The 27887-nt window shown below is 44.6% G+C and overlaps 2 protein-coding genes across 7 annotated transcripts; both read left to right on the forward strand.

Moving 5' to 3' along the window:
- The first annotated feature begins 707 nt into the window (after window positions 1–707).
- Window positions 708–13339, forward strand: LOC119453323 (octapeptide-repeat protein T2-like). Of its 4 annotated transcripts, XM_049667766.1 has the most exons (5): window positions 708–1558; window positions 6269–6379; window positions 6919–7080; window positions 11057–11202; window positions 13202–13339. In XM_049667766.1, exons 1-3 carry the CDS (start codon window positions 992–994, stop codon window positions 7051–7053), a joined length of 813 nt encoding a protein of 270 aa, XP_049523723.1. In that variant the 5' UTR covers window positions 708–991; the 3' UTR covers window positions 7054–7080; window positions 11057–11202; window positions 13202–13339. The 4 variants fall into 4 exon arrangements, with proteins under 4 accessions (XP_049523723.1, XP_049523724.1, XP_049523725.1 ...); XM_049667767.1 differs by lacking the exons at window positions 11057–11202; window positions 13202–13339 and having other exon boundaries at window positions 6253–6379; window positions 6919–7055; XM_049667768.1 differs by lacking the exons at window positions 11057–11202; window positions 13202–13339 and having other exon boundaries at window positions 6253–6374; window positions 6919–7052.
- A 4874-nt stretch (window positions 13340–18213) lies between these two features.
- Window positions 18214–27472, forward strand: LOC119453322 (octapeptide-repeat protein T2-like). Of its 3 annotated transcripts, none has more exons than XM_049667763.1 (6): window positions 18214–19138; window positions 19248–19394; window positions 21349–21459; window positions 24623–24784; window positions 25700–25844; window positions 27340–27472. In XM_049667763.1, exons 1-4 carry the CDS (start codon window positions 18380–18382, stop codon window positions 24755–24757), a joined length of 1152 nt encoding a protein of 383 aa, XP_049523720.1. In that variant the 5' UTR covers window positions 18214–18379; the 3' UTR covers window positions 24758–24784; window positions 25700–25844; window positions 27340–27472. The 3 variants fall into 3 exon arrangements, with proteins under 3 accessions (XP_049523720.1, XP_049523721.1, XP_049523722.1); XM_049667764.1 differs by having other exon boundaries at window positions 19356–19394; XM_049667765.1 differs by having other exon boundaries at window positions 18214–18922.
- The last annotated feature ends 415 nt before the right edge of the window (window positions 27473–27887 follow it).

The raw sequence follows: 27887 nt of genomic DNA on the forward strand, positions 1-27887 counted from the left end.
CACCTATGGCGCACGAATGGTCGAAGCTGAATGTTTCGTGACGATCCACAACTGTGAGCGAGTTACTAGCTGTAATATATATTTGCTACAAGGTATTACAATGTACAAAACAGCTACGTTTCAAGCATTGTGCGCAGCAAGAACAAATCTATCGGAACTGGCACACCCGCGAGCGATTAGGCAGAACATTTTGTTTTCGTTATGGCCTTTTCCTATATGCAACACAACCCACACCGGACTAGCAAACCACACCACAATTTTTTGCTCAATGAAGACTTTAATCTCTCTCTCTCTCTCTCCCTTCTACTTCTGGGAGACTATGTGCGCTAAGGCGCGTACCATCGCGTACGCTGGCTTTGGATTAGAGTACACTCTACCAATATTTTCTAGTGCACTGTAACTCTACTTTGGATATGCGCTTTTTTTTTTCTTTTTGCTATTTATTTCGATGACAGTCGCTACCGACTTTAGCGCTACCGCACATCTATCACGTCGTATTGTGAAGTATAGTCTGTAACTTATTATTATTGCACTGTGCTATTTTAGGCGTAGGGTAAAATGTAGGATAATAAAAAAATTGTGTAGGGTAAAGTAATTTGGATTTTTACTATGACGTAGGGTATTTCCCAAGAAATGGTTGGCAACACTGCAAGTTGACAACCGTCCGCAACGCTACAGTGGCAACGCCTCCGAAGGCGCGAGTGAGCGATGCTTCTTTACTAAAGGAGGCCTTCTTTATTCTATGAGTAGGCATTTGCATAGTTGGTTCTTTATTCTATGTTGGCATAGTGATAGAGTAATAGTGAGAAACTGTATGACCGTAGGCGTGCGCGTCCGTCGCCAGCGTTTCCCGGGCGCATGTGCACGCGTCCTTGATCGAGTGCGTTGGTTTCGTTGCTCGCTGAGGCCGCTAATGCCCAGTGTGGGGTGAAGTAGACCAACGCCTCCTAAATAGAATGTCTTTATAGGAGGCGTTGATTAGACGCGTGTGATGGAGGCGGTGGCGTCTGCTAGTGCGGAAGGCACTTCGGCTGGTATCACTGGGGCATATACATGGACTGTAGCTCGTGGGAGGCCACGGAATACGGAGGCACAGAACGCTGAGGCCAAAGCCAGACATGCTGAGGCCACGCGGAGAAAGCGGCGGGAGAATGCCGAGTTGCGGGCTCGTGATGTTGAAGCGAAGCGGCAACGACGGGCTATGGACCCGGAACTTAGGGCAAGAGAAGCGGAGGCAAGGCGGCGTAGACGTGAAGATCCGGAAAAGCGTGCTAGGGAGATTGAAGCCAAACGCCAGCGAAGGCAGGATCCGGAGTACCGTGCTAGAGAGGCTGAAGCCAAACGCCAGCGAAGGCAACGAGACCGTGAATTACGGACAAGAGTGGCTGCATTGATGCGTCAGCAACGTGAACATTGGGATTTCAGAGTGCGGGAAACCGAAAGCAGGCGCCAACAATGTCAAGAAGTTCCAGAACTTCGAGCCATGGAAGCAGAAACCAAACAACTTGGGCGACAAGCCGATGCGGAGCAACGAGCCCAAGAGAGGTTGTGCCAGCATGTAAGTGCGAAAGAATATGTTTTAGAAACGCTTCACGCAGAATCCAGTTGGCTACTCTTGCTCCGTGTGCGATAGGCTTTGCCATAAGAATGACCTTTAAGCCTCTTCCTCAGGAACATTCTGATGTCAATGTTGATGACTTTCAGACGGGGACGTTTCTGGGTTCGAGGTGTGTCGCGCTTGCATGGAGACGTTTTCACTCGTTTTCTTCCTTTCAGCCTGCTCCTGAAATGCCTGAACCATCTAATGGCCGAACATCTAATCTCCATAGATGCCGAAACGCTACCCCGCTGTCAGACGCACCAGCACACTTACATACAGGGCTGGGCAAAGATACATTGCAATTGTATCATGATACGATACAAAATACACAAGCAACAGGAGTTTGAGATACAAGATACTACTGCAGTTATTGTATCCAATTCGATACTTTCCTTTTCTGTCTTAAGATACTTTGATACATTCGCAAATTTCTTCTTATAGATAATGTATACACAAAAATGTTTGCTTGGAAATTCCGTAACCCTGACCAACCTTACTACATTTGAATGAAATGTCTGTTAGTATCTCAACATGTTTCTTTCTTGCTGAAAGTATAATTTAATTGCGAAACAGTCCATTGGGGTTGCTTTAGCTGCTTAACATGAAAGCATTTTCTACGACTAGTGCGCGCACGTTCGCACACTTGTTTTTGTCGGGACGGAGTGAGCGCCACCATGTAACTCTGCTCCGCCAATAGGGATGCGCAGACCTTATCGCCTGCCCTCTCTGGAGGGCTCTGGTGGAAATATAAAAGAATGTCGCTGCCTTTCGTTTTATGCAGGTGGCTTAGTGGCAGCAGTATCAGCTTGAGAAGCGGAGTTCAGCCAACGTTTATAGTTTCGCACGGTGATGTTGCGATTGCAGTGTCTTGTACCTTAAGATACACGATACATTCTTTCATGTATCGGAAATACAGATACTGATACAGATGCAAGATACCCAAGGAGTATCTAAGATACATGCATCTTCGGTGCTGCCCAACACTGCCTACGTATACATGTGCTTCAAGAATGGCAGAACGAAATGCCGATTTAATGTGCCTTTCTGTCTCTTGGAAGTTACCCAAGTCATCGTTCCGCTCCCGCCTGCCCACGCTGGAGAAGCAGACAAGGGAAGTTGAAAGATGATACACTAATATCCACGAGGCTTTGGAGACAACAGTGTATGAGTCGATTGAGAATTTCTGGAGGCGTAACGACATCGCCGATGCCAGCAAGTACGTTGAGATAGTTCATGCCGGCCTTCCACGTTCCACTATGATGCTGAAGTGGGATTGCAATCAAGTGAAGTGTAATTACTTCAACCCGTGGATACAATCGGTGCTGAACTCGAACATGGACCTGCAGGTCGTGCTAGATGTGTACGCGTGTGCGGCATACATAGTTGAGTATGTCAACAAAGCAAACTGAGGCATGTTTAAACTGCATAAAGGGCCGAGCGGAATCGTGGATAAATGTCCATACTCGAGCGTAATGTACACTCAAGCTCTCCGACAACTCGGTGTCGAGATGTTGAAAGCTGTTGAGATGACGGTGCAGGAGGCAGCCTTGTATGTACTCGGTCTCGGCATGTCGCATACGAGTCGTGTTGTGGTCACAGCCAACACATCATGGCCAGAGCTGCGAGTTCACATCCAGAAGAGTCAGGCGTTAATGGAACAGGACGGGTTGGATGAGACCAGCACAGATGTGTGGTGCAAGGTGACAATTCAGAAGTACTAAGGTCATCCACTGAAGCTGGAAGCACTTACGTACATTGAACACCTGACGTATAAAGCCAATGGCCGACAGAAAGCACAACATGCAGTGCTTCATTATCATAACTACTCTGTGTCCGACGTGTTCAATGTCAAACGAGAACAAGTGCTACTCTGCCAGTCGTTCTGGAAAATGATGGACATCCTCGATTGCAATGCATTCATCAAGATCTTTGACAACAATACGAGCCACACTGGAAGTGAAAGCTCCTTTCAGCAGTGCAACGGTCACCTACAATGGCTGCAGATGGTGAATGCGGGGCAGTTCAAACTTGTGCGAGAAGGCATTCATCGCCTCACTACGCCTGACCCGAACCCCCTGCAAATCTTCTTTACTGGTGCAGACGGTTGTGGAAGGATGTTCGTGTAGCGCACAATCATGGACGTTTACAACTGTTTCTACAAGAGTACCAACCCTGATACCAGGATCAACAGCTTTTGTGACCTGCGTTACCACTGGAAAAGCATGTGTGGCTATCGGCAGAGTCACCATGCACACCGCTTTCATGCTGGTCACACCCGGCAAGAATCCTGACTGAGCTCTCTGCGCGAGCGGCACCAACTTGTTCTGCCGCATCTTCCATGGCGTGAAATGCATGGACGAGGTTAGCATGATGTCAGCAGACACGCTCGTGCTGATTGACCGAAGACTCGGGACGATTTCCGAGTTGCAGAACCCGTCTGCGGATTCAATATCATACTTCGTGGTGACTTAAGGCAGCTTCCGCCTGTGAAAGCAGCAGAGGTATATAAGCCATCGAAGTTGAAACAGAGTGTCTTCGACACGAAAACTATGCCGTGGCATAACCTCGCTTACTACCAACTGACATGTGTCCTATGACAGACCGACGAACAGTTTGCCACCATACTGGCAAAGAACGGAGACGAGAGAGGACTCGCTGCAGATGAGGTATCTTTCTTGGACAGTCGATTTGTAGCAGCAGTGCATCTCTTCTAGACCCACAAAAACGCTGATGAATATAACATCGCCACCGCTGAAACCTGCGTGGATGATGGCATTCCTTGCCCTGCTGCGGATACAATCTGTGGCCATCAATCTGATCATCGGCTATCCCCGTTTGCTCTCTGATCCACACCACTCTCTTCCTGTCTCTTAACCTTAGGCCTAACATTTTTCCTTCCATCACTATTTGCGTGGTCCTTAACTTGTTCTTGGGCTTCTTTCTTAACCTCCAAAGTTTCTGCCCCATATGTCAGCACCAGTAGAATGCAGTGATTGTACACTTTTCTTTTCAATGACAGTGGTAAGCTCCCAGTCAGGATTTGGTAATGCCTGCCATATGCACTAAAACCCATCAAGCATATACGCAGCATACATGCAACCAGGCTGCTCTCTCGCGCTTCTGTCAGAGCACGTCACGCCGTCTCGTGACGCTCCCGCAAAGTCCACATGTGGCATGTGTGTGAATATATATTCAGACGAAATTGTATATATATGATGGGGGTTCAATTCCGCCCAGCACCAGAGACATTTTAGATTTTTTTTTTTTGTCATTGAGGAGCGGCACCCAGTATAGTACATGCACAATAACCCAAATTGGTCTGACAGTTGGTTTTGAACCCAAGTCCCTCATCACAGGAACTCGATGCTCTACCTTTTACATCATGTGACCCAGTGACCCAAGTTGACGTGGTTCCGGAAAAATTGTTAGAAATGGATAAGGTAGATAGAAATGTGAAAGTGTGTGAAATATTATATAAGAATGCTAATTGCATTATAAATTTGTCTGGGAAAGGTTGATAGCTCCGCACAATATTCTGTTTATGTCTTGTTGTAGAGTGTAACATTCAAGGCTTAATTAATATGGCATAGTTGAGACCGTTGTGAATGTGCCTGTAGACGTGAACACACTGGCGACCCCACTCCACGTCACTATAAATCTTTGCACCAAATGCCGCCTGCTAGCTAAGTCGACATATGTAGCTGAAGTCACACTGATGGAAGAGAGCTGTGCATGGCTGAACATTCGGGAAAATTCTACTACTTTGTAGACACATCAAAGTTCATTGGCATGTAGACCTTGAGGAAGATCCCGAAAGGGGAAAAAAAAATGTATGGCAGAGAAGGAGGGGCGGGTTGGAGGCGAAGACCTTATCGACTCTAGAAGGATGTAGCTTTCACTCCACAAGATACACAAGGAAAACATCTTTTGGACCACAAACAATATTAGGCAAATAATCAGGGAAAAGGGAAACTCCCATGAGCACCCTTTCTTTATTCACATGTGGAGGAATCTTTCTTCCCTTATTGATCTATCACTGGGGAACCCTATAACAATCGTGTTTATGCCAAGTTGAATTCTTTCACTGTGGTATTTAGGAAAATCCGAAAAGATGACAGTCATGGTGAAAATCTCGAGGATATCCCTTATATGGTGATAGCATCTACTATAGTTGGTGGGTCAGCAGCAAGCCATGGCATCCCAGTAGTAATAGTAGTTGAGACCATTAGAAAAGAGAAGTTCCAGCAGGCTACAGTGAATGAGGATATCATATCCGAGATGTTGGCGAATGCGTGGAGCTACTCCTTATGGCTTGGAGCTTGCTGGCTCTTTTTGAGTATCTACAGAAACCCTGTCAGAATGCGATCCCTGTTGCAAATGCAGATATGTGCTGCAGCATGAGTGAAAAATGCTTCAGTAAATTGTTGAAGCGAGTTGCTGGCCACATCTTCATAGTTCTAGTGACAAAGTCGTCACGCTTGATGTGAACTGTAGACTAATCTCAAAAACCACCACAAAAAAAGACTGACCCTTGCCTCATTTCAGATCTGGCTCTAACGCACTGCATGCATTGAATCTTTAAAGCCATAAAATTAGTTAGAATGTTTTTTAATGACCTTTTAATTCTATATACACCATGTGTTTCACTGCAGCTTGATTGCATTGCAGGCTGTAACCGAAGCACGCAATACACAGCGCACCTACATGAAAACCAAGATGACGAGTACAATCCGAGAGAGGAATCCACGGCCAGGCTGTCACAGTAAATATGTTGGTGAGGTAAGACTTCCTGACGTGCGCTAAAACGATGGGCTCTAAGCTCTTCCGACACATTTCTGCTGCATTGCAGACCTTGTGTACAATTTGTGTCTTTTCTTCGCCTATGTTTCTGCCCGATTTGCTGCTGCATGCTTTATCTAAATACACATCCATGCGGCAGAGCAAGCTGCTCAAAAAAGAACCGTGCATGAACTGAAGAAACTGTGACACATTTTGAAACAGCGCTTGCTGTCAAGTTTTGCTGCTTCTGTGCCACATTGGTTACTCTCGGATCTCTTGGGTGCACATTCCAACACGAAAAATTAAACCACAATGTGAAAGAAACAGAGACAAATGACTCTGCTAGCATTATTCCGGTTTTGTTAACACTTTAGGAGCGTGCTCATTGCGATGATGAAGCTTGGTTACATTGTTAAACGACCTTTGAAGCTTTGCAGGAGCACACGGCAATGACCATTTGAATGTGCCATCGGATTCATGTTTGAAATTTCGAATGTTCACGCTCCCCTGTTGGTTACGCAACATTTTCGCTTTCCTAGGGTGAACCCCTGCCTCAGCAAGCCCATCGATCTTGTCAGACGGAGCACCACATCACTCTGGTGTGGTGCGCAAGACCAAATGTTTCAACTTGCAGCGCTGGAGTGCAGGTGGGACCCTGGGAACAGGAGTGCTGATGGAAATGCACAAGAAGGAAATGAAAGGTACAAGCAATAACCAGTTATTACTTTCTACATCCATCTACATATTGACCCACTTGTGCCCCCTGATGGAAGTCCTTAGATGAAACAGGCTTCCTTATTAAGGTTTAGAGCAACACAGCTTTTGCAGATTTTGATATTGATTTTCCTATCACTTTGTGGCTGGTACAGCTTAGCCTGAGTTGCTTTTGTGCCATTAAACCCAGTTTAACTAACATCGACGTAAAACAGCTGGAGGTTTAAATCAGTACCGACGCACATATCTGGAGTTGTAGGAACTCTACCATATGCTTCTCGTGCATCAGGCAATGACACATAGCAAATGTGAAGGTAGGGAAACACTTATAGGATATTTTAATTTGATACTAGGGTGTTCTCAAAGTGGCCGATCTGGCATCATCAACATTATTGTGATGTCATGACCGAGAGATTTTAAAAATAGCCGATGTGCTGTTGCAGAAAGAATAGCCTATGAGGACATTGCTCGTATAAGAAAGAAACATTTTGTATACTGTACAGTGATTGCAGGGTTGGAATGAGCCACTGAATAATGGCGTCATGAAGCGTGCACATCCTGTGTACTAAATCTGATCTGCGAAAGTGATTATTATAATAAATTATTTAGGACATTCTGGTATTTGTCATTTGAACCTTCAGTTAATGAAAAAAAAAAGCCTTCACAAATGCCATGACTGTACTACTTTAAAACAAAGCTTCCCACTGTAATGTGCAAGTCAGACCTCGATATATTGAACACATGACGAATTGCCAGATGTAATGAAGTAAATAAAAATCAGCTCACTGCTGTCCGAGTGCAAGAGACATATGTTTGTTATGAATATCGGATATAACAAAGCTATTGTGTCACATGCGATTTTCTTATAACGAGCATTGACTGTTCTCCAGGGAACTCTTTCCTTACCTCTAGAAATGTGCTCATTTTCAGTGCTTCCATGTTTGTGAACGTTTTATTCCAAGACGTATTATCCATAACATAGATCATGATATATTAAATTTTATCCTGTTCATTGGTGCTTTCAGTGGAAGTAAAGCAGAAATAATTGTTCAAAGAGTTTTTAATTCTTATGTGAAACTTCTAAGAAGCACCTCAAGAAGCATGACCAAAAGTAATAATTTATTTTTTTGGCATCAGTACTGACATTTTAAAAATTCTGAACTACACAAAATACTCGCCTTGCCCCTAGTTCCCAACTTCTGTAAGTTAGACCATGCGAAAAAAAAAAATACTATACAGATATGGTGGCGTGAATATTAGTCATACCGATGCCAATGCTAAGCAGCAAAGCCGTGGCTTTGCGAATGTGAAAACAGGTAAGCGCCTATGATGCAGTGAGCATTTGTTTTTGCTCATAGCTGAAAACAGCTGGTTCCTTCTTTTACTACATTCTTTAGGCTCTCGAAGCAATGGTTGTCAGCTAGAGGAGCATGCGCAAGCCTCATCATACTGGATTGTGTTCGATCAGCTTTCTGTACAAGCAGGCTTGTCTAGTTGTGCACCTTGAGCTAGCTCATACTTACTTTGTATAGTATTTGTACAGTACTATACAATAATTTACAGTGTTGTATAGTATTGCACAGTAATGAATAAAGGCATTTGCGTAGGCGGTTTTCAAAAAGTAGATTAGACTGCTAGTCAAGCTTCTGTTGTAGGTTTGTCCGAAATCGACTACGTGCTCTTGTGTGAGTGAAAACTCCACACAAAGGGAAGGATTGCTCGTAATAAATTTTATATAAGCTGTTGAAACGCTGATGGATAAAAACAACCCCTGGCGGTGAAAAACAGACTTGCAATTGGTATTATTTAAACACCATCATCAAATCATCACACACTCCTGAGCATGTACTGATGTTTGAGGCATTGTTAAAACAGCATGGACGTCGGATCATAATATTAGAGCACCCTAAAGAAGTTTCTTTGCCTGCATCGCTACTGTCATTTAAAAAAAATCACCGCCCCTTCCACTCCGTGAAGATGGCTGAGCAGCGAAGCTGTGTTAGTTACACCGAGTGTTACACCATGCATTCTCGGGCGCGCACTTCGGGATTGGCCTCCCAGCGCTGCCGTTTAAACTCGGCATCTCTGGCGCGCAGCTCGGGGTTGCCCCTATGACGACGAGTCTGTTAACGAGCCAACTCTCGCTGACGCTCTTCGGTAGGCAGCGCGTTCCTCAGGAGTACGCTCTACTCGTGGTCTTCCCATAGTTGTAGCTGGGGTGGAATGTCTGGAATCACTAATCCAAAGCTATACAACCAACGCTAATGCGAACTTCTCTCACACCCCACTCCTCCGTTGACCTACTTTTTTCCTACGCCGCCATTGGTTGGCGTGCCTAACACTCTCCCCCTCCAACGTGAGTATTGGACGGCACGACTTACGTCAACCCCCCTCCCCGTTCTCCTTTCCCTCTGCTCTCTCGTTAGGTCACGCAGCCCATTTTTAGCGAAGTCCGACAATAACGGCACAGGGTCCGCATAAACAGCTTCGCTGTAAAATTATGTTGGCAATTCAATCGGAGCACAAATTTTGTGTTGTTTGATCGGCGAAGCGCTGAGAGAGCTGGAGTCTAGTTTCGACGATGCCTCCTGGCATAGTTTTGTTTTTCCAGACTCCCCAATGTGCAAAAATTGTGAAATCTCACCGGTAGTTACTAAGTGTAGTCATTTCATACGGCGCATAGTATTACTTGTGGATTGATTCCATCACCAATGTTTAACAACATGTTGAAAAACTGGCAGTCAAATTAATCGATTTACTTGGTTACAATAAGTAAAGAGCAGAACTGAATTGCACAGCAGAATTGAACAGAACAATTATGTTAAGGGGGAAAAAACAACCACAAACAAATTTTGAAATTTATAAACCAGAATAAGAACACGTTGGAAGAAACAAAAATTGCGGCTTGTAAAAGATAGGTCTGTGCACACGATAAAGCGTGATGTTGCCTTCTCCAGTTTCAATACATTTGTAGTAAGTGTTGTTTCTGTCACTGAAGAGGAGAACAGCATATTTGTGCATCATTAATTGTCTGAACATCTTTTATTTCCGGTGGTTTTACATTGCTGTGCTTTCTTTGCTTTGCTGTAGTATATATCACAGCGACAGCTACAAGCTTATGTATGGAATTCGCAAATGTGAAAATGAAATTCTTTACCTTTAGGCAAGGCGTGCAGGGAAACATGCCATGAGCACAGACTCATTAGATCGGCTGCGCAAATGTGAAAACCAACATCTACGATTTTTCATATGCACGCATATGCAAAATCGTAGTGGGGAGCCATAAATTGAGTCATAAACGTCTTTGAACAACAGAGTGCGACATCACATATTTCGACTCGCTGTGGTTGCTCAGTGGCTAAGGTTTTGGGCTGCTGAGGACGAGGTCGCGGGATCGAATCCCGGCCACGGCGGCTGCATTTCGATGGGGGCGAAATGCGAAAACACCCGTGTACTTAAATTTAGGTGCACGTTAGAGAACCCCAGGTGGTCCAAATTTCCGGAGTCCCCCACTACGGCGTGCCTCATAATCAAATCGTGGTTTTGGCACGTAAAACCCCATAATTTAGTTAATTTAATCGCATATTTTGAGGTATTTTTGTGGATTTTGGTCATGTTTGCATGTGCATGCTATAAATTGTGCTTGCTTACTTTTGAGTGCAATGTAATCTTTCGCTGTCGAGTTGATTGATGTACAATAATCTAGCCATGAGTGGATACTGTCAAGGTATACAAGCCCCGTGTACAGCTGCTGTGGGGATTCGAATGCTCCGTCACCATCAGTCTTTCGTTTTTGTGCTATATTTGGCTTGCTAAGTCACTGCTCACACTGTGACATATCATTTTTTGGTGTTCCTCAAGCATAATCTACCTTATCTGGCTTATCTTTCCATTTTTTTTATTGGCTCCTTAAAAACAAGCATTTGTGAATGTCACCAAGGTGTGGTCACCGCATGTACGCAGTTCCTGTACTGCTCAGGCAGCATGAAGCAGCTTCGCAAGATGGTAGCCGCTGTCCTGGAGTCGCCCCGGGCAAACTTGCTCGTGACTAAACCATCGAAGATGCTTTGATGAAACACATCCTGAAGGGATCGGGTCTCCTTTATCAGGTAAACTCCCTTCGCTCATTGTCACCCCAGTTTGCTGGGTTCTACATTCTGTAGGTTCGGTAAAATTCTAGATTCTGTACCGCTTACGGTATCCGCTAATTGCTGCATTTTTTAAACCTTTTGATACTACATTTGATATATGCTTATAATTGTTTCATGTTATCGGCGAGAATAATTCTGTTTACTTCATTATATCCATGTTTGTTATATTGAGGTTCAGTTGTAACACTGAGTGTAGCCTAAATAGGAGCGCATGTTACACGACCTTTCCAGCTAAACTGCCGCCTCATCTACACAGAAATTTTGCTCAAAAGTAGCATTTCCTGGTGGGTTTAGTTTAATAGCATGTTTGTGTGTGTTGTAAGCAAAACTATTTTGTCTGCAATGAATATGAAATCCGTCTTTTCTGTGGTGGCACCACTAAAGAAACGCCTAGCTGGCTCCACCTGTCACTGATATGATAAAAGGCGTCTTTCACACAAGTGGTGACATGACACCACCACTCTTCGCAGCAAGAATTGACATCTAGGAAATTTTTCGAAGCCAGAATTTTTGGCCCCACCGACATATAACAGCCCCTTACCCCATAGAACAAATCTGTAACAGCAACCAGTGTTTCTGCCACCATTGCCCAAATATTTCTATTCGTTTGTGGCACAGATCATTACAGCTGCGACTATATAAAGCAGAGCGTCTTGCCCGCAGCATTGCAACAAAGCAAAATCTACAAGTTTTTAATGAACGGCAACTTGCTGCGTAACGGAACAAAGTTAGTGGCTTCTTTCGACCTCGACTGCAGTATTTTTTTAAATATTCAAGTATGAAGGTCCTTTTATTGTATGAAAAATTAGGCCTCTTGCTGCCACTACAGATTCCGCATTGATTGCACCTCAACAGAAATACATGCAGAATTTGGAGAGTCGTAAAGTAGTATATGTTGATATTTTTCATCACTGCACATAAAACATCATCCACATAACAGAAGACCAGTGCACTTTGAGCCATGCTGTGCACACGGGCACAGAGCCTACGTACCCCTCAACAGGGTGTGCAAGGCATTGATTACCGTGTTTTCCTATCTATAAGTTGCATCCCCCTCAGAATGGGAATTTTTCAGAAAAAAAAAATGTATGTAAGTCGCACCGGTGTATAAGATGCACCTGTCCATTGGGTAAGCGATTTAAACATATTACAGTGAGGTTTCATTACGTGAATGCGAGCCACGTGCAAGCTCATGGGTGCCATTCCTATATAATTGCGATAGCAATGATAAGGACGACACTCCAGGCACATTTCTGCCGTCGTGGTCGCCGCAATGTTCCGTATAAAGTCCAAGGGTGATAACATCGTCCCCGCATGCTGTATGGGCGAGTGAAAGTGTGTGACGGTGAGCCGAATTGCACACAAGGGAGGAAAGCGGGAAGGCAGCATGGGAGGGAGGGGGGTGGCTTGTACTCTGGTAGCAACCGCGTAGTTAGCACAGGGGAGCGCGCCATATCTTCAAAGTGATCTGCAAATGCAACAACTTTGGGGTCGGTCGACTCGTGATCAGCCTGTCGCCGCTTGCGTTGCTGCTCGATCTTTCTCGCACGGTGCTCGACAACTCGATCATGTGAAGAACCCGGTACCTCCATAATACGCACACAACCCGTAGTGACTGCCAGAGGAGGTCATCCCAGCGCACTTCACGGGGCCATAGCATCCAATCTGATTTTTATGGCAGTTGTTCCGAGAAAATAAAAACTTATATAAGTGGTGCGTTCAATAAGACACATCGACAAAAATTTTTTTTTAATGTGACTTATACACCGGAAAATGCAGTAATGCAGTGATATTTTTTTGTGAAGTGGCTGTTTTCTTTTTTTTTTTTTTGGCCTGATGTGGCTGAAAGGGTGGAGGGCTCCTCTTGTATAGGAGGTGACAGATCATGTGCTCTGAAGATGCTTGCATGCATTTTGTTTTATAAAATTGGCTTAAAACTTTTTTTTTTTTTTTGCAGTTCAACATTCAACTGCCATGCTGCTGAGGGACTTGTGTATCGAGAAGCCTGCGCCATAAGCAGTATTAACACATCTGGGCTGGCATGCTCAAGGGTCGCAAGCCATTCTCATTTGCCATTAAAGCCAAAAGTACCTGATTGCATTAAACTTGTGTCTGCTTATTGAGGGAGCAACATCTACAAGAGCTACTGCAAAATTTGTTCTGCAGTTGTCGTCTATGCACTTCCATGGTACGCTAGGTGTCGCCATGTGAGAGCCCATGAATGTATGCTCGGTTGCTAGCCAAGCTGTGAGGACCACCTTTTCTAAGCAACCCTAAAACGCAAGTATCGCGAGTATCGAACTCATCATTCTAGCCGAGTATAATGTAAGGACTCTCTTAGTTTAATTCTAAATGCTTTCTTAACATCCTGTATTCTCAGCCCACATATAGTGATGATAATGTATGCCGAGAGCCACTCTTACACACTGAAGAGACGCAGGAAGAAAAAAATTATATAGAATCGTTACATTATGCCAGCTTTGCTCTTCTGTCAATACAGGTTTTTTCATTTTGTACTCAATATGTAAAGCTAGGATGGTTCCAAGATGCCTTTGAATACCGCATGCACCTTGACATTTCTAACGGGAATATCTAGCAATGATGAACACTCTATGGTTGCATGTTCATCAGAGTACCATTAGTTCCAGGGGCACACTGCGTTAATAATTCTGATCACGTATGAATCTGTAATGTGCAGCTCAAGAGCTAACGGCACTTACAATTCAAGATAAAACTAGCCGCTTGAAACCTAGCATTGGAATTATTTTCTTCTATACTCCTAGCATAGATAATAGGTGTGAACTAGGCTTCACCTCCATCAGAACTGCAAGAAATGGATGCGTATTTATATGATGTGAAGCTGTGCTTTGATAATGCCGTCCTTGTAGGGTCTGGTCACACTTCAGTTTCACAGAGGGTGACAGTGATACCTTGCGAGCTGTAGTACGTGGGCTCGAAGTGCTCTTTCGAGATTCTGGTAGAGTAGACGCGAACCTGTGTAGTAGTGTCCCGGGTAGTAAGACAGTAGAACACATGAACACCAATGCTTGAACTTCTGATGGCTGCACCACACTTGCGAAGTGTCCCTAATGGTGGATTACGGTGTACGGTAGCATAGTAAAGGAATATATTTCATGGAAATCACTTTCCAATTATTGTATGCAAAGACCACCATTTATCTCACCACATACAAAAATAATAAGGGCCAGCCACTATAGGTGAAAAAATCTACATGTTATTTTAGAGTTGTAACAAGCTGTCACATTCATGGTCATTCGTTCAGTTGTAGAAGGGTGTTACATTCTTTGTCAAATTTCTAAAACACTAATAATAAATACAATGGCACATTATTGACTCCAAAACTAAAGGGATCAAGTAAGTTGAGGTTGAAGCGTTCCCCAAGTGCTACTAGTAGCACACGTGCTCACTTCTCTGCATTCTACATTTCCCCTTATCACCTCTTCGAGACATTGCTCGCTCTTGCATCCGAGTGTGAGGGAAGCCTCCACGTCACCGTGGGCAAGTGTGCCCCGAGATCGCACAGGTATTGCCACGTCTGCTTTCTGGACACCATCTATGTTTTGACCATAGTGTACTTTACAAGGCATTAACTAGCACACACATACGCAAAACAATCCAAACATGACTCAACAATAATGCCGTGCTATGTAAGACTATCTGACAAACCTGAAACAAAGACGACTGATGCTGTTTACTGTAAGTGCTAATCATTTTGCACGCTGCTGGCACAATGAAACACTGTTGCTTTTGTCTGTGTGTCCAACATGACAATTAGTGACTGCAATGTAAGGATCTGGGCAGCATCAAGGAAGCCAGAACAGCCACTTGGAATTCATGAAATATGCCATTCCTTTGCTCGTTTACATTAAGAATTACTAAATGGAAGTCGTGAAAGAATCCTGCAAACTAGGATAAAGGAGTGATATTAAAACACAATCTGTGGTGTAAGACAAGACACTGCAGTTGAAGCATTTCAGTATGAGCACCACTTTATGGCAATGTTGAGTAATGCTCTGTCAGCTCGTAAAGTAACATTAAGGGAGATTAAAGGCATACATTGAGTTGATCCAGACCAATGCCTCCTTTAAAAGTTGCCTGCCGTGTGTGCCGAAATGGTGGTTCCGGCCCCTTTCCTCCTCTCCACCATTGTCGGCTGCAACTGCAAGCCAAGGCAGTCGCTCTAAGCTTAAATAATGTGCCTCTGCCTTCTAGAGTGTAGCGGCGTCTGCTGCAATCCCAGAGCTATCGCCGAGCCATTGGCGAGTACGCGCTGGCCTCGTAGTCGTCACTTCCGCTGCAACTGGAAGTACATTCAGCTGCGAGCGCGAATCTAATGTGACTACCTTGAATTATGGGAGCCTCCGCTCCAATGGGAAGACGAGCAATGTGAAAGGCAGATCCCTAAAGGTACAGTTACTCTAGCGACAGGCATCTAGTAACACCACCTAGTGTCCGAATGCACACCTCCTAAGGTGGCACCCTCTGTATTTAATACACGGGTCTCAAAGGCTCATTTGAATGCGACGAAAGTGATTTTGGGAGCTGGAAACACGTCATACGTGTCAGTTATTGTGAAACACCTATTGGTTGCAATGTCCTGCTCCCATATACGTGACCACATACGTCGTCATGACATCACAACACAGTAGAAAGGAAATGAAACCGAAACTGGCTACAGAAAAGATATTATTCAGGGCATTGTGAGGCTTGACTCCATTTTTTCTGTGGTTTAGAAGTACCAGACCTTCATTAAAAGCCAAAAAAAGAGATGACTGTATCATGTCAGTACCCTTCTAAGCAGACGGGCAGTGAAGGAAAAGGAAGCATACAAGGAATTAAATGCATCTTTAAATGCAGAGTTATGAATGAGGGTTAAATATGCAATAAGCTTCTTCTTAATAAAGGAAATTGAAATGAAAGAAAGGCATCTCTCCACCACTGAAAGCCAAAGCGGTCTCGTCATGATGCGTTCAATGCTGGGACGGTGGTTACCTTTCTACCTACTTGCTTAGATGTTTGCGTACACATACTATAAACCTATCCCTGGCAAAGTTAGTCACCACCACTCGTGACCATGGCGCAGATGTAGAACATCCTTTGAACCGTAGGCGTCACGTAATTTGTGATTTTTAGGAGCACAAATGCGAGAATACCGAAAGCAGTTACCCGAGAAAACATCTAAAAATGTTCTAAACACAATTTTTCAATCTGCTAATCTCTGTAAACTGCGTCTGGATACAGCCACCATTTGAAAGAGCTGGGCATGGGTTACTGAAGTCTTTACTACGCATCAGGTCTGTCTCACTGAGTGCACATCAGCTGCAACCCGCCGTGGTAGCTCAGTGGCTATGGTGTTGGGCTGCTGAGCACGAGGTCGCGGGATCGAATCCCGGCCTCGGCGGCTGCATTTCGATGGGGGCGAAATGCGAAAACACCCGTGTGCTTAGATTTAGGTGCACGTTAAAGAAGCCCAGGTGGTCCAAATTTCCGGAGTCCCCCGCTACGGCAGTGCCTCATAATCAGATCGTGGTTTTGGCACGTAAAACCCCATAATTTAATTTTAACATCAGCTGCAGGAATCAAAGAAGCCAAGCGTTATCAGTGAAAGAAACCCCGATGGTGTCGTTCACTTAAAGGGTGTAACCGCATTGAACTGCATCCGTTTCTACCTCGTAAGAAAAAAAGCACTACTGTAGAATGTTTTTACAAAAAATTATTTTCTTGGTCTTGCGTTGTTGTTAGCCACACGCAGTTAATATTCTGAATGAAATAGAAAAACAGCACCACCTGGGGATGTAATTCTGGGACGATAACTTTCGGCAGAACTATCGCCTCGGCCATCCGGTGCACGCTGATTGGCTGGTTGAGCACTAAGTCACGGGAAGGCGATACTATCGCTGAAAGGGATTGTCCGAGAATATGACTGCCTGAACTTGGTATCAGACAAGATTCACTGCCACATGACACCCCCGATTGAAATATTGGTACAAACAAGCCAGGAGTGTGATTTAATAAATGCATCTCCCTAAACCAGAGGTCTCAAACATGCAGCCTGTTGAGCTCTTGTTACGTACGTTGTCCTGAAGGCACTCCCTAGTTGACATCTGCGTAATACCTATATATGTATTGCTCAAACATAAGCCACTGCAGTCGTGCGAGGCTTTGTACGGTGAATACGTGGCTTGATGCTAGGCATAAATTTAATACCCAATGCCCAGAACAATGGAGCCTTCCTTTGTACATAGTTGTACACTTAGGCTTATGACTTTGTGAGGTGTGAATCTGTGTGATGTACTGTTATCAAGGTTTTCAGGTGGTAACATCAATAACAGCAGCAATCAACAATAATAGCAACCGGACTTGAGCTCTTCGTTTTCCATGATGTCGACGTTTATCAGAGTCCAGATGTTGAAGGAGGTGTACCCAAAGTATTTGGCCGCCGGGTCCAGGTTGACAACGTGCACAGAGCGGCCGACGTCCTCGTAATGCTTAGCTATAGTGATGCAATAGATGCTCTTGCCGCATCCTGGGCCGCGATTTTGTAGCGATGCCTTATGACGTATTTTACACTAGTCTTATCATCCACCGCTCACGGCCGGCTGATCCCGTTGACAACGCGAGCGGACCATCGCTCTGACCACTGACAAAGCGCGATAAGCGCGAAAAGGCATTATTACTTTAAAGGCATCGCTACAAAATACCGGCCCTGGAGGACCCATGCAGGAGCGTCGCCAGGATTTTAACGCACCTCCCGCGATTTTTTGACCATGTCAAGGTAACGGAATGTTTAGGTTCCCGAGACCCCCATGTCCTGCGTCTGATAATAGAATTGTTCCGCAAATTCGAAAATAATTTTAAATAAGCAATAAAGCGCGAAAACGAAACCGAAACCTGACCAAGCAGCCGAGCGAACCTCTTCGTGTGACGTCACGAGTGTTCACTCGGCGGTGAAGGCACGCAAACCGGGTGTGCCCGGGCTGTGAGTTGGTTCTGCTGGTTGATTCTTTATTCTATGGGCATATGTGTGTATGTGCACGCATCCTTGAAAGAGGTGAGCATTGCTTTCGTTGCTCGCTGAATGCCCAGTCCGGAGTGAAAATTAGACGCGTGTCATATGGATGCGGTGCCGTCTGCTAGTGCGCAAGGCTCTTCGGCTGGTGACAATGGGGCATCTACATCGACTGGAGCCAACAACTCCCGAGTATTTGTAGGTGTTGCTGGAGCTCGACCTGTAGGGGGGCCACGGAACACGGAGGCAGGGAACGCCGAGGCCAAAGCCAGACATGATGAGGTCATGCAGAGAAAGCGGCCGGACAACGCTGAGTTGCGGGCTGGTGAGGTTGAAGCGAAGCGGCAACGACGGGCTGCGGAACTTCGGGCCAAGAAAGCGGAGGCAATGCGGAGAAAGAGGCGGGAGAATGCTGACTTTCGGGCTCGTGAGGCTGAAGTGAAGCGGCAACGACGGGCTGCGGACCCGGAACTTCGGGCCAGGGAAGCGGAGGCGTTGCGGAGAAGGCGACGGGAGAATGCCGAGTTGCGGGCTCGTGACGTTGAAGCGAACCGGCAACGACGGGCTGCGGACCCGGAACTTCGGGCCAGGGAAGCGGAGGCAATGCGGAGAAAGAGGCGGGAGAAAGCCGAGTTGCGGGCTCGTGAGGTTGGAGCGAACCGACCGCGACGGGCCACGGACCCGGAATTTCGGGCCAGGAGAGCGGAGGCAATTCGGAGAAAGAGGCGGGAGGATGCTGAGTGGCGGGCTCGTGAGGCTGAAAAGAAGCGGCTACGACGGGCTGCGGACCCGGAACTTCGGGCCAAGGAAGCGGAGGCAATTCGGAGAAAGCGGCGGGAGAATCCTGAGTTGCGGGCTCGTGAAGTTGAAGCGAAGCGGCAACGATGGGTTGCGGACCCGGAATATCGGGCCAGGAGAGCGGAGGCAAAGCGGAGAAAGCGCCGGGAGAATCCTGAATATCGGGCTCGATGAGGCTGAAGCGAACCGGCAACGACGGGCGGCGGACCCGGAACTTCGGGCCAGGAGTGCGGAGGCAAAGCGGAGAAAAAGGCGCGAGGAGGCTGAATTGCGAGCTCGTGAGCTCGAATCTACAATGGATCACATCCATGACGTCAATCAGGTAATCGAGAAATCTGCGGAGTACAATAAACACCTCTATGTAACTTTCATAGATTATATATGCAAAGGCATTTGATTCAGTAGATACCAGCAGTCATAAAGGCATTGCGTAATCAAGGAGTTCAGGATGCATACGTGAATATCTTGGGAAATATCTGCAAAGATTCCGCAGCTACATTGGTTCTCCACAATCTCTCCAATGCTATTCACTGCATGCTTAGAAGTATTCTTAGGAATGAGGATCAACGGCGAATATCTCGGCTCCAAACCTGCTCCAAAGTGCCAAATTTGCTGCTTCCAGAGCTGCTCCAAACTTCCTGGGCCGCTTCCATCCCTGCAAATGCCATTTTGACTAACCATAACACGTGTATTGTTTTGGCATTTCAGTAATTAGGGTACAGTCAAACAGGTCACATATGCTTCTTGCCATTTCAATATGACCATAAGCGAGGCAAGCGGCCAGAGAAGTCGGCCAAGAAGTTGGCATCAAAGGGCAGGAAGGAGAGTAATAAACTTGGGAGATGCTTAAGCTTCGCCTTTATGAGTAGAACGCAACAACTTATCTAATGACCTAATTCCTAATTTGCATTCTCGCAATTACCATGTGTGCGTTGGTAGATTTCTGTAAGACACTTTACCAAGTCACAACACAACCTGCTTATCGAAACATCACACATACACACACATTCATTTGTTTAAGTGCAATGAACAGCCCCAACACTGCCATTCACTTCAGTATAATTAGCCAATTCTTGATTACCGTACTCATAATTACCATGCACGCAACAGTAAATTTCTCTTAAGACACTCTACTAAGTCAAAGCGAAGGCATTCACTACCACCCCCTCTAACATGCTTGAACCAATGAGCCTTCGTGGCCGTTTCCCATTCCGAAGGTGCTCGGTTCAAACTCCACCTAAACCCCAATTTTAATGCGACACCTTTAAGAGCCCCATTTCACCGAAAGCCCGTCATCGTCGTTCGTGCGTTGACCATGAGCGGAAATTTCCGACCAATCGCAGCGGGAGCTGCAGATCCTCTCAGCACCACTAGATGGCGCCCCCTTCTGCGCGTCCGGGGTGTCGGCGGCAGCCTTACGGGGGAATTAGAAAAGATAACCAGATAGCTCGCCTTCGTGCATAGCGTTCGCTGCAAGCATTTCCCTGTAACGATTGCGCGTGCGTATGTTGCAGTTGCCAGGAAGCGCGAGAGACCGTCGGGCACCCTTTTTTTATTCGCATGCAGAGGATCTTTCCTAATTCATCTATCACGGGGAACCCTGTAACAATCATGGTTATACCAAGTTGTGTTCTTTCACTGTGGCATCTGGGGAAATCCGAAGAAATCACAGGCATGGTGAAAATCCCGAGGATGTCCCTTATATGGTGGTAGCACGTAATACAGTTGAGTTGGTCGGCAGCAAGCCGTTGCACTCCAGGAGTAGCAATGGTTGAGACCATTAGAAAAGATATTGCCGTTAGGTTGCAGTGAATGAGGATGTATAATCTTCAAGATGTCGGTGAATGCATGGAACTACTCCTTAAGGCTTGGAGCTTGATGGCTCTTTTTGAGCATCTACAGAAACACTGTCAGAATGCGATCGGTGTCGCAAATGCAGATATGTGCTGCTGCACAAGTGAAAAACGCTGCAATACACTGTTGAAGTGAGTTGCTGGCCACATTTTCATAGCTTCAGTGACAGCTGTCACCACTCGTGAAAAGATCTCTCATCACTCAGACAGATCATATGTCAAAGTCGTCACGCTCGTTGTGAACTGTAAATTAGTCTGAAAAACCACCACAAAAACATACTGACCTTTGCCTCATTTCAAATCTGGCTTTAACGCACTGCATGCATTGAATCCTAAAGCCATAAAATTGAAATGCTTTCAATTGCCTTTTAATTTTGTTTACCATGTGTTTCACTGTTTCACTGCTGCTTGATTGCATTGCAGGCTGTAGACGATGCTCACAGTACACAGCACACCTGCACGAGAACCAAGCTGACGAGTGCAATCCGACAGAGGAAACCACGGCGAGACTGTCACAATAAATATGTTGGTGAGGTAAGACTTGCAGACAAGTGCCAGCACGGCGTATCCTAAGCACTTCTAACACACTTCTGCTGCACTGCAGACCTTGTGCACAATTTGTTTCTTTTCTTCGCCTATGTTTCTGCCCGATTAACAGGTCTATTTGATTGACACATGGCTGACAGGATTGCCAGCGCAGTGCATGTTGGCATGTAATTGCCAACAATTCCCATGCAATATGTACCGCATGTACCTTTCAGTTGAGCGTAGGTGTGAGGGCTGTGATTGGTTCGGCCTAATTGCTGAAGAGGTTGGCAAGTGTGGCGGTCTTTTTGAAGCCATGCCCGCTGCTGGTCTGTAGTTTCAGTCTGAAAAGATTGCCATGACAACGGATCGTAGAATAAGGAACCAGGCAGCACCATCAGGCATTATGTAACTTCAAAGTGTGGATCCAACTCCAGATATGTGAAAGCTATTTCAAGGAGTTTGGGAAACATTCGCAATTTTCTTCCAAAGCCCACTGTGTTGGCAAGAGTCTGCACGACACCGTGCATGCCCCAGCTTGCAACAAACTGCGAAAGGGTGCACAGGTTTTGCTGCACCATGGTGCAATTGAGGATCACTGTGCAGGAAAGCACTTTAATGTGGAAGAATTGCAGGCTGTGATGTAGTGAATCGTGCGTCAAAGCCTGCATCATCACGAGGGCTACTCAAGACAGGATGCTTAGAGCTGCCAAGCTGCAAATGGGTTAGACAGACGGTTATAGGCGGTGGTCACTGGAAAATAAGTTTGATAAGCCACTACTGTGGTAATTGCGACATGAAGAGGGCTTGCATGCTTTATTTAAATATCCATGCAGCATGGCAAGCTGCTCAAAAACAACCATGCATGAACTGAAGAAACTGTGATAGTGATTTTGGAAACAGGCTAGCTGTCAAGTTTTCCTGCTTCTGTACCACAGTGGTTACTTTTGTATCTCTTTGGTGCACATTCCAACACAAGGCTGAAACCATATCTTTGCTGCTGAAATGATAGATGTGCAAGACCTCTGCCATCTCTTCCTTTACTTCATTGCTGTGAAAAAAATGTATGGATGTAGTTGCAAAGTTTCGTCATTATATTTTAAAGCAAAGCTTTCTTTGTGGAGTGGGACAGGTTTCTGATGCTGCGGTTCTTCAACTATGAAAAGGGGAACATAATGTGGAGAAAGGGAGCGCTCATGTTTTTTGTTGTTTATTTTTAAAACCTTAAAATTTTACAGCTCTAGCTTGACAAATAGAACTGCGAAAATTCTGTTCTGTAAGTTAACTTTCTGTGCTACCTGTGCTGTAAGTAAATTCTGTGCTACCAGATCGGTTTCATAAACCGATCTGGTAGAGCTGCACTGGTCATGAGGGGTGTTTGAATGGCGAAATTTTCGAATTTAATCGATTATGACTTTTCTAGAAAAATACCAAATCAAATATAGAATATTTTCTCATGTTCGAACCAGATAAATTTTATGCGTGTGAAGTACATTTGGCAAAAGAATGAGTCTTACTTCCATTATATGATGCATGCCTGTAATGCCGTTGCAACTGGACGTCCATTCAGCTGAGTAAGGTGTACTAGATGACAAACGACTGCTTTCAGTTACCCGGAGCACCATGACAATGGCAGTAACGAAACAAGTGTGCATTGTGTCACCAAAGGCATTTAGAGTGCTTTGTTCGTTGAAGGAGAGAATTGTGATTCTATATCAACGCACAATGTCTTAACGGGATGCCAATATGGTCTTAATGGATAAATAATAAATTGCTTTGCCTTAATCAAGACAAAAAATTCATATGAGGCTGCCTAAAATGACCGAAAGGTATTAAGCAGGAGTTACCTCACCTGAGCATTCGCTCAGGAAACTGTGTTACCTCCGCACAGCAGCTGCGACTCCCCTAAAGTTGAACAAGTCTGAACAGTCCCCACTTTTTTTTTATCTTCTATTTATTATAGAAACCTACATTCACTCTTTAGAGGATTGCAACTAGGTTGGAGGCTGACGTTACAACACTAAAACAATGAAAGCCAAAACTACACACAAGAAGGCATAGTGACAGACATAGCAGACCTTTATTGGATACAGCAAAAGAGGCATAAAATCTATACAGGCGAGCTATACGGGCGAGCTGACGGCGTTCCTCTTCACTACAGCAGCAAAGAGATGGAGAAGAAATGAACAAAATATGCACAGTTAAAACTAATATAGATATTTTAATTACATGTATAATAAGTTATTTTAAGAGGTTGAGTTTGAATTTTGGGAAACGGTGTCCTCGGGTAGGCCATTCCACTCATTGCATCAATGTCCTTCCTTCAAGGTTCTAATAAGTTTCGTTATCCCTTATATTTGAATAGAAATAAATGCTTTACAATTTCACATATTGGCAACTTCTCTAATTGAATACGAATCGAATATGCAAGCGCTATTATTATGGCACATTCGAGTGGTCTTTTAGGGGCGAAGCTCCTTAGGGTGTGGGTCGTTCCCTCCTCTGTCGTAGTAGTAGTAGTAGTAGTAGTAGTAGTATGTAGCGACCTGTAGTTTTATGAAGTGTTCACTAGATGGCGTTCCGGTTCCAATTCCGGTTCCACTTCCGGTTCCGGTTCCACTTTGCGCGCGTTCGGTGCGAACGCGGGCAAAACGCCGACGGCGTCGACAACAGTTCTGCGCGTTGCTGGTGCTGCTGCATGTCCAAGTTTATACAGCTGACAAAACTACCTTGAGTCGACCCCATGGCTGCTTCGCATACTACTCAGGGTTCCCCTACGGGAAGATGGTGTAATTTTCTCTCTCGTTCCCGACGCGCGCTCTCTTTATCTCTCGTCCGTAGCTGTGGTTTACCCGAATGATCCCCCGGTGCTTCACCCACTCATCATCATTCACTTCGTGGATATGCTGTGATTTTTTAAATTATATCAAAGCACTCTGGTGCCAGTGAAGCTGTATTATAGTCGCAAATTACTTTAGTAGCATTTTTCTGGATTTGTTAGCGCTGTAGGAGTGTGCTTATTGCCATGATGAAGCTTGGTTACATTGTTAAACGACCTTTGAAGCTTTACAGGAGCACATGGCAATGACCATTTGAATGTGCCATTGGATTCATGTTTGGAATTTAAATATTTGCGCTCCCTTGTCGATTATGCAACTCTTCACTCTTCTAGGATGACCCCCTGCCTCGGGAAGCCCATCAGTCTTGTCAGACGGAGCACCACATCACTCTAGTGTGGTGCGCAAGACCAAATGTTTCAACTTGCAGCACTGGAGTGCAGGTGGAACCCTGGGAACAGCAGCATTGATGGAAGTGCACAAGAAGGAAATGAAAGGTACACACAATAACCAGTGATTACTTTCTACATGCATCTACAGATTGATGTATCTACATGTTGACCCACTTGTGCCCCCTGATGGCAGTCCTTAGATGAAACAGGCTTCCTGATTTAGAGCCATGCAGCTTTTGCTGATTTTACTATTGATTTTCTATCACCTTGTGGCTGGCGCAGCTTATCCACACGATAAAGCATGATGTAGCTTTCTCCGGTCTCAATACATTCATAGAAACCGTTGTTTCTGGTAAAGAGAATAGCAGCATATTTGTGCATCATTAATTGTCTGAACATCTTTTATTTCAGGGTGGCTTTACATTGCTGTGCTTTCTTTGCTTTGCTGTAGTATATGTCACAGCGACAGCTACAAGCTTATGTATGGAATTTGCGAATGTAAAAATGAAATTCTTTACCTTTAAGCAAGGCATTTGTGGAAACATGCCATGAGCACGTACTCATTAGATCGGCTGCGCAAATGTGCAGACCATCAGCTTCAACGTATGCACACATTTGCAAAGAAAAGCAGTAGTGGGGAGTCAAAAATTTAGTCATAAACGTGTTTGAACAACACAGTGCGACATTGCATATTTCGAGATATTTTTGTGGATGCTATAAATTGTCCTTGCTTACATTTCAATGCAGCGTAATCTTTCTCTGTTGATTGATGTACAATAATCTAGCCATGAGTGAGTACTGTAAAAGTGTACAACACTGGACAGCTGCTGCAGGGATTTGAATGCTCTTTTGTTCTTGTGCCATATTGGGCTTGCTAAGTCTTTGCTCACACTGCAATTTTTTTGGTATTTTCACAAACATAATCTACCTTGTCTGGCTTATCTTTCCATTTTTTTTTATTGCTCCTTAAAAACAAGCATTTGTGAATGTCACCAAGGTGTGGTCACCGCATGTACGCAGTTCCTGTACTGCTCAGGCAGCATGAAGCAGCTTCGCAAGATGGTAGCCGCTGTCCTGGAGTCGCCCTGGGCAAACTTGCTCGTGACTAAACCATCAAAGATGCTTTGATGAAACACATCCTAAGGGATCGGGTCTCCTTTATCAGGTAAACTCCCTTCGCTCATTGTCACCCCAGTTTGCTGGGTTCTACATTCTGTAGGTTCGGTAACATTCTAGATCTTTATCGCTACGGTATCCGCTAATTGCTGTGTTTTTTAAACCTCCAGTATAAAAAAAAAAAAAACCCTTCTTTCTTGCAAGCATTTTGTGTCACATGCACTTGTATACTTCAAATGTAAAATTTACACGGAGCTGCTCTGCATCTACGCTCTTCGAAACTAGGCATTTACGGGGTCCCAAATTTCATTTTAGTTAGCTTTTTAAGAATTGCTAGCCTTTTTGAGGGAATGCAGAGCAAATGCCAGTACAGTCAGACGGCATGAAAATGTAGTTGCATCCAACGAGAAAATAGTTTTATTATAATATATATGTACTGCATTTGTTATACGCTTACAATTGTTTCATGCTATCGGCAAAAAGAATTATGTTTACTTCATTATATCCATGTTTGTTATATTGACGTTCATTTGTAACAGTGAGTGTAGCCTAAATTTGACACCATATTACGCGACTTTTCCAGCTAAAATGCCACCGTACTTACACTATAAGTTTTCTAAGAGGTAGCATTTCATGATTGGTTCAGTTTAATAGCATGTTTGTGTGCACTACTCGTCTACTTTGTGTGCAATAAATATGAAGTGCGTGTTTTCTGTGACGACGTCGCTAAAGAAACGCCTAGACGGCATCACCTGTCACTGCTATGGTAAAGGGTGCCTTTCACACAAATGGTGACAGACAACACCACCGTTCATCGCAGCGAAGTTGACATCTAGAAAAATTTTCGAAGCCCAGCTTTTTGGACCCATTCAAGTATATTTGGACCACCCTACAGCACTCCATAAAACGAATGTATAAGGCAACCAGTATCTCTGCTGACATTACACGAATATTTCCATTTCTCTGTGGTACAGATCATTCCAGCTGCGACTGAGTATAAAGTACAAGACCCCACAGTATTGCAACAAAGCAAAATCTACAAATTTTTTAATGAAATGTGAACTTCGTGCAGAACAAAGTTGAGTGGCTTTCTTCGGTCTCGACTGTAGTATTATTAGAAATATTAAACTAGGAATATTATTGCGAAAAATGAGCCCACTTGCTGCCACTACACATTCCGCATTGACTGCACCTCAAGAAAAATGCATGTAGAACTTGGAGAGTTGTGAAACAGTTTATATTGACATTTTTCATCACTGCACATAAAACATCCACATAACAGAAGACCAGTGCACTTTGAGCCATGCCACGCACACGGGCACAGAGCCTACGTACACCTCAACAGGGTGTACAAGGCAATGATTAATGCAGTGATATATTTTTGTGAAGTGGCTGTTTTTTTTGGTGTGCCTGATGTGGCCGAAAGGGTGGCGGAGGCCTTCTCTTGTATAGTAGGTGTCAGATCATGTGTTCTGAAGATGCCTGCAAGCATTTTGTTTTTTAAATTTACTTGAAGCTTATTATTTCCTTTTTTTTTCTTTCAGTTCAACTGCCATGCTGCTGTTGGACTTGTGAATCGAGAAGCCTACGTCATAAGCAGTATTAACACATCTGGGCTGACATGCTCAAGGGTCACAAGCCATTCTCATTTTCCATTAAAGCTAAAAGTACCTGATTTCATTAAACTCGTGTCTGCTCGTTGAGGGAGCAACATCTACAAGACCTTCCGTAAAATTTATTCTGCAGTCATCGTCGCCTTGGCGTCTCACATGGTACATTAGGTGTCGCCATGTGAGAGTCCATGAATGTGTGCTCAGTTGCTAGCCAAGCTGTGAGGACCACCTTTTCTATGCATCCCTGAAACACCAATTAAGAAACAATCTCAACATTTTAGCCCAATATAATGTAAGGATTCTTGTGGTTTAATTCTAAATGCTTCCTTAACATCTCATATTCTCAGCCCATATATAGTGATAACGTAGGCTGAGAGCCACTCTTACACACTGAAGAGACGTAAAAAGAGAATCGAAATAGAATCGCTACATTATGCCAGCCTTGCTCTTCTGTCAATACAGGTTTTTCATTTTGTACT

Source organism: Dermacentor silvarum, chromosome 5 (genome assembly GCF_013339745.2).
Source record: "Dermacentor silvarum isolate Dsil-2018 chromosome 5, BIME_Dsil_1.4, whole genome shotgun sequence".
NCBI classification, from domain to species: Eukaryota; Metazoa; Arthropoda; class Arachnida; order Ixodida; family Ixodidae; genus Dermacentor; species Dermacentor silvarum.

Coding starts and splice junctions, on each gene's coding strand:
- LOC119453322 (XM_049667763.1), top strand. CDS start 18,380: ATGGATGCGGTGCCGTCTGCTAGTGCGCAAGGCTCTTCGGCTGGTGAC. Junction 19,395..21,348: donor ACATCCATGACGTCAATCAG/GTAATCGAGAAA, acceptor ATTGCATTGCAG/GCTGTAGACGATGCTCACAG. Junction 21,460..24,622: donor ACAATAAATATGTTGGTGAG/GTAAGACTTGCA, acceptor TCACTCTTCTAG/GATGACCCCCTGCCTCGGGA.
- LOC119453323 (XM_049667766.1), top strand. CDS start 992: ATGGAGGCGGTGGCGTCTGCTAGTGCGGAAGGCACTTCGGCTGGTATC. Junction 1,559..6,268: donor AAGAGAGGTTGTGCCAGCAT/GTAAGTGCGAAA, acceptor ATTGCATTGCAG/GCTGTAACCGAAGCACGCAA. Junction 6,380..6,918: donor ACAGTAAATATGTTGGTGAG/GTAAGACTTCCT, acceptor TCGCTTTCCTAG/GGTGAACCCCTGCCTCAGCA.